The sequence below is a fragment of the Silurus aristotelis genome (assembly GCF_946808225.1).
Source record: "Silurus aristotelis genome assembly, chromosome: 3".
Lineage (NCBI taxonomy): Eukaryota > Metazoa > Chordata > Actinopteri > Siluriformes > Siluridae > Silurus > Silurus aristotelis.
Window position 1 is genome coordinate 21,446,428 of NC_139576.1, and position 6,951 is coordinate 21,453,378.

The 6,951-nt window shown below is 37.8% G+C and overlaps 1 protein-coding gene across 3 annotated transcripts in view; it reads right to left on the bottom strand.

The window, feature by feature from the left end:
* The window catches only part of csrnp3 (cysteine-serine-rich nuclear protein 3), a 31,162-nt gene that overhangs the window by 6,341 nt on the left and 17,870 nt on the right, over positions 1–6,951 (bottom strand). For all 3 annotated transcript variants that reach the window (XM_083538018.1, XM_083538020.1, XM_083538019.1), the window contains one exon: positions 3,138–3,308. In XM_083538018.1, coding sequence (XP_083394144.1) covers positions 3,138–3,285 — 148 coding nt within the window. In that variant the 5' untranslated portion in view covers positions 3,286–3,308. The remainder of the gene's footprint in view (positions 1–3,137; positions 3,309–6,951) is intronic.

Below are 6,951 nucleotides of genomic sequence, written 5' to 3' on the forward strand. Positions count from 1 at the left end.
ACCGCTGCGACCCGGGTTCGATTCCCGGTCAGGGAACCATCCCCAGCCACTCTTAGTGCCGGTCCCAAGCCCGGATAAATTGGGGAGGGTTGCGTTAGGAAGGGCATCCAGCGTAAAACATGTGCCAAATCAAACGTGCGGAGGATCCGCTGTGGCGACCCCTAACGGGAGAAGCCGAAAAGAAAGTTTATAGTTATAATAAGCAAAACATCTAATTAAAAATTTTTAGATTTTTTATCGGATTAATCCCCCAATAACAATAATAATAATAATAATAATGTTATCGCCTGATTATCAATTATCAAAATAATCATTATTGTACCCCACAGCATCGTATATCTGCTATAAATGGACATTCGATGCAACCCAGATGAGGATTGAGTCTGGTTCCTCTCAAGTTTTCTTCCATATGCCATCTTCAAACACAGAACTGCGACAGGAGGCTTTGTATATAAATAATTTACCTTCTATTCATTTAAAGATGTCAATGTAAAATACGTCTAGGTCTTTTAATGCAATTAGCATGACTATATATCTTATAGCATAAATCTGTATTCTGTTCAATCCTAAAATGGAGGGTGTTTTGAAAATGACGGACCGATATTCTCCCAGTATTTGGAATCATACATTTCTGTTGATTTAAACCTGCTAGTAAATGTAATCCTGTGTTCTCAGAGTAGCTGACAGCAGGATAAAGCAGTAAACAGCACTGAGGTGTGATGGAGCTCTTAAAATTAAATGCCTCTCCAGATGGTGGGAAGAAGAGCCCACGATGTGAGAGGCATGAATGATTGACAAACCACAAGCAAAGGTCTACCACTTTTTTTTTTTTTTTTTTTTTTTTTTTTTTTTAAACATGCTTTAACATGTGCTGTACTCACAAGCAAATATTTTAATTGTGATTATACATTTAAGTATTATATATTAGATAATTTTATGATAAAGATTTCCTGAAGGATTCTTGGCATGTTTGAGACTGTTCATCACTTCCATAAAGCTGCTCTATAAAGAACATTTAAGCGTTCTCCAGATGACTATTTATTAAAGCTTTTTAAAACAGCTTAATGTCCTACTCAGTTTCTTATTGTGCTCTATAAATGAATGCTCCCTGAATTTTAAGTGTTTTAGTTTTTAATACAAATAATAAAATAAATATATAGTTTATTATGGATATATCATCATTTTAATTTGTGCATGGACTCATTAATAAAAAAAATAAATCACAGCGTTTTTTTAAATAAACAATCTACTTTTGTACTTTTACTTATTGAAACATTTGAAGTGTTAGTTCTTGTTATTACTACTGACAATGTTGTCATCCTCTCAGGAGTCTTTTTTTTTTCTTTCTCAGAGGCAGAAAATCCAAATTGGCATGTTACTGAGAAACTAGAAAACACACAAAGCTCTCTTCTAAACACTTAGCGGACTATAAGTGACCCTGGAGACTTCTTCCATAAACATTACATTTCCCTTTATTAAATACAAACACATTTGTACCCATTTGTCATTAGGTGTTTTCAAATGAGCCTGTGTGGAACATCTGCTATCCAATCTCTGTGAATGAAAGAAACGAAATTCTAATATATAAAGTGAAAATTTAATTTACCACCTGGGATTAAAAAAGTGTATTTTCATTTTCTTAACATCTTCTGACCAGTTAGATTTAAGAATTCAGCAGCCACAATACTGTTAAAATTTGTGTTAAATAGCTGATTTCACAACCTATTATTCACAATATAAGATAGACATATGTTACAAGACATATTTTACAAAAATACTACAAAATAATCTAATTAATGTGTGTATTTGGTAAAGCCTCTTGTGTTCAAATGAAGTGTTAAAAAAAACAGTAAATTGAAAGTATGATGTCATTCTGGAGTAGACTACACTCTTGAACAGAAAAGTAAAATCGTGTTACATGTATGCGCTGAATGTAAATCACTCTGAACTCCCCACACACCTTGCTATCTGTACTAGCCGCTGAGTTAAGACCTCTGGGATGTGTTCCTTCCCTCGGAAAGATCTCATCTCCCCTCTAGGAGGAAGAACAGAACAAAAGCCCTGCTCTTCTATTAGCAGTGAGGTAGGCACCTTTGGTGTTATTAATCATTAATAAAGAACCAGAATCAAGCACTTAGCTGGCATAAGTCATGAAAAAGGAGCTGTTTCCTACAGGCTCAGTGAGCAGATCATGTACAAGCCCATGTGATGAGCAATAGGGGGTAGATTTACTCAGCTGTGGCTTTTTTCTTAGAAACCCACACACACTCTCTCACTGAACTCTGTCCGGGGTGAAGATCACAGATTCATCGGTGTGGCTTCGCCCGCAGCAGCTTTAAATCACAGATTCATTGGTCTGAGCTTTTCCTGCCGTAGCTCTAAATAAGAGACAGCTCGAGGTTTTATTGCAGAAGCAAGTGCAGCTGAAAAACAAATCTGTAAAACGACTCGTTGCAACCCAAATACCTTTTGCAAAATAAAATGAAGTAATGTAATAAAGTGGCTCTTTTTAAAAATTTCAAGAGAGATTATAGTCATTTGTGTTTTTAGGACAGCGTGCTCTTAAAAACTTAGTAGCTCCCTCTCATGTTTAATGAAGTCACATGCCGGAAAACACAAAGCACACACGGAGTGTTGCCACTTGATGCTGAAACCTGTGAGGTGTGGCCGTTTCAGGTTTATTGTGATAATTAATATTTTATTATGGACCCACTACAGACTCAGATGAAAATCAATATTAAATAGCAGTGCTAAATTCAGCTGTCAGACGAGACCCTAAACACGGTTTCTCATGCCAAGAGTACGAATGCAGAAACGTTTCTCATTGCTTTATGTGTTACAAACCAATCAAGAACTGAAGACCTAAACCCTGAAAAAATATATATATCTGGCTTTTGGCTTATGAGTAACTGCCTTTATAAGGGATATTAAATATGATTCATCAGGTAGGACTTTTATTTGTATTATTATTATAACAGTAATGTCTAAGATGGTTTTAAGTCTAAGAGGAAATGTCAAAGCTGAATCACTGCTACAAAGTCTAAGCTTGGTGAGCTATTTCCCTGTAATATACAAAAACAGACACTGGTGTATATTGATGACGATGATGATAATAGAAGAAAGCAGTGATGACTCACGTGTAAAGAGAGAGGCTGAGGGGTTCACGCTGTCGCTGCTGTCTCCACTCTCGCTGCTCGATATCTCCTCCTCTTCTGACTCCCTCAGCGAGGAGCACGGTGATGCTCCCTCCACCTCCTCAAACTTCCTCTTCAGTATTCCACTCATGACTGCTGCTGAGCCACACCTGCCTGTGTGTTAGAAAGACAGGCAAAGAGGACAGTTCTTTAACATCTTTGCTTACGTCTGCTACAATCCTCAAAGCACTTAATTAGCAACAATCTCTCTCTCTCTCTCTCTTTCTCTCTCTCTCTCTCTCTCGCTCTCTCTCACACACACACACACACACACACACACACACACACACACACACACACACACACACACACACACACACACACACACACACACACACACACACACACATTCTGCCTTTCTTCCTTCCTTTTCAAGGGAGAATGATCACCTTATACAAATGGCCTTAGATGGAAGATAGAGAAGGAAAAACTACCAATTGACGGCATTTAAATTTCAGGATGTGTGCTTTGAATGTGTGGCTCCAGAAAAATAGGGGTTTTCATGAAAAGCGCCTGATGTAGTTATAATAATAGCTGCTATTAGGATTAATTAATCACAGGAGTACAACAGTGTGGCTAAATAATGAGGTGAAATATGGTTAAAGCTTAAGCTTTGGGATGCAAATCATCATCTAGACATACAATGGGAAGTTAAAAAATTTGGTAAATAATGGCATCTGAAAAAACACAACAAAAGCTGTAGTTTAATTAATTAGCATTGCTCTTAATATTGCAGACAAATGAAGAGCAGGCAAATAATCCCAGTGAAAGTATTTGTGAAGGAAATAAAGAAATATATGAAGCAAAGGTCTCTTTTTGAGGAATAATAAACAGTGTGTAAAGAATAAAAAAAGGGCAATTTATAAAAGAATGTATGATCACATGGAAATAACTAATCCAACACAGACTGTGTGGTAAAATTCTGCATCTGTACAATAATGAGTATGACTGGTTGTAATAGCAACTGATTTTTTTTCTGTTATTGTTAATTTGATAAACATTTCCAAGCCAACTTTTTTACTTTGCTGTATGCAGTACTTGGAGAGATTTTTTTCTGTTACACTATATGTATCATAATATTCAGGTTTATTAGCAATAAACAAAACAGTAAAACCTTGAAAACAGTATAAAGTTGGATGAATCAAATAGTTACAAATAAATATAGAAATGAAGGCAATTTAAACACCAGTTAGCTACTTGTTTCTAGGAGTAAGTCACTGTAATAAACATGCACCGAGATAAAAAAAAAAATTACTCCTGTACAATCAATCAAGGAAACACGGCATACTATAGTTTTTGACAAACCTGTAATATCATTTAAAAGCTGTAGACTTTCAAATATGTTTATAAATTCACTTTATTTTAATTACATTTGATTTGAATTGTGTAGCATGGCAATGTCCCTGTGCCTCAAGCAAAGTCCAGAAAAATATGGAAGACCTCTTTTCCTGACATCAGTGTCTGACCTAACTGATGCTTATTTGGCTGATCGAGCGTGCAAAGCTGTGCACTAATATCTGGTGGAAAGCCTTACCTGAGGACTAGCAGTTATTCTAAGAGCAAAAAGGGAACTACCGTAATTTCCAGACTATTAAGCGCACCCAAATATAAGCCACACCCACTGAATTTTACAAAGATTTTTATTTTGAACATAAATAAGCCGCAACTGTCTATAAACCGCAGGTCTCTACACTGAAACTAATGAACTTTACACAGGCTTTAACGAAAGACAGTGTCTGTTACACGGTGTAACAGGTGAAATATGTTGTGGCTCCTTTTAAAGCAGAGCGGCATTTTAGGAATAGCCTGTCCGGCTTTGTCCGGTATTACTGCATGTGTGCAAGACCGAGGAATATGTCCTTATTATTTTCTGATGCTCATTTTTAAGTTTCTTTGACTAACCCGTAATGCTGTTGCCAAGAAAAATAAAAAAAGCACGGGTTTTGGAAACCTGTCTGTGCTTATATGATTTCTGTTTGCAACTGGAGCTCTCCCTTGACCCTGATACAACACGTTACAATGGCTTGTATCTAAACAGTAGCCTACCACGAAAGTCATTGTTTACTGTCTTCCTCCTTCCTTTCACAACTATTTCTCTCGGGAGTTTTTCTTTTGTAATCGTCGTGCGTTTAAAAATCACTATCGGTGAAGTTTTTCTCCCGATGCCGTGCAGCTCAGAACACAGGTGAAGTGCGTGTTTTCATGCCCGGTCGTTTTCAGCGTGACGAATGATTCACATTTCCTGTAGACAGTCCGAGTGAGCGGCAGGTCAAACGTCAGAGGAACCTCATCCATATTTATGATGTGGTGCGGCCAGTCGAAGCGTGCACGTTTTATTGGTTCACCTGAACCCGTTTGGCAATTTCATTGGTCTAATGTTTTGGTGCTCAGTTTTTTTTGGCTTGAAGCTTGTGAAACCAGGAAAAACCCAGGAAAAATCCATAAATAAGCTGCTTCGTTGTTTAAGCCACGGGGTTTGAAGCGTGGGAAAAAGTAGCGGCTTATAGTCCGGAAAATACAGTAAACCTAGAACGGGCTGATCAAACATCACATACTAGTGAAATGGTCAGGTGTCCACAAACTTTTGGCCATAGAGTTGATATTTTCCTAACTTCTTAAGATTTGTACAATTGGCTTCAATGTGTTTTCCCCAAAAGAATCAAAATCAGTGAGCGTGAATAAAAAAAAGCTTATCGAATAAGTATTCTATTTGTGGAAAAATGAGTTCTGGATAACTATGATGCATCACCAATGTGGTATTTTGGGTTTTATATTTGTATAAAAAGCATCAATAAATAGATGTGGTTAAATTACCCTGTGTTAAAACTCAACAGGAGTATCTAGCATTAATCAGGTAATAATTATGCTCACAGTACGGCTTTAATAATCAAGGCGGAAATCTCAGTGTTTTTCCAAACCTTTTTTTTGTGTCATGTAGATTAGTGCAGTCCTATACTGATTAAAAAAACTTGCATCATAGTTTTGAGAACATCCCAACAGTTACCTCTCACACACTCACTCGCTCTTGCTTTCCAAAACTAAAATAGCCACTATGATGAAAAAGCTGCAGGAGGAAACACAGATTAGTGGTGTGCCAGGAGAGAGAGAGAGAGAGAGAGAGAGAGAGAGAGAGTAAGAGAGAGAGAGAGAGAGAGAGAGAGAGAGAGAGAGAGAGAGAGAGAGAGAGAGAGAGAGAGAGAGAGAGAGAGAGAGAGAGAAAACGAGAGAGAGAACGAGAGAGAGAACAAGGCAGACTGGGACATGCTGATGTATTGTTTCATGTGGTTAGGCTCAGAACCTCTCGGCGCTATCGGCTGATTACAGAAGCCCAGACGGTGCAGGGGGCGCTCGGCTAGGCTCTCAGCACAAGCCTATTGTTCTGTGTGTGCTGATGGAGTGAGGGAGGGATTGAGAGAGTAAGAGTGAGAGACACAGAGTAGCTGGAGAAGCTCCAAACCACAGCATACAGTGCTTCTATGGAATGTCTGGCATTTTCCCTACAGTAAAAAGCACACTTTTATTATAGTCCGTGTTGTACAGTCAGGCTGAACTAATCTAACTTCTTCCTCAATCAGGAAGAGCATACGGTATCTACTCCGGACCCTACCGATAATAATCTGCTTTTTTTTTTGCATCACTGTATCATTATTAATATAAATCAAAACCACAGCGAGACATCTTCCAATAAAAAAAATCATTCAATTATGTCCATTTTGTGTAAAGCCTGCTGTTCTCTCTCGGATTTACAGATGGGGTG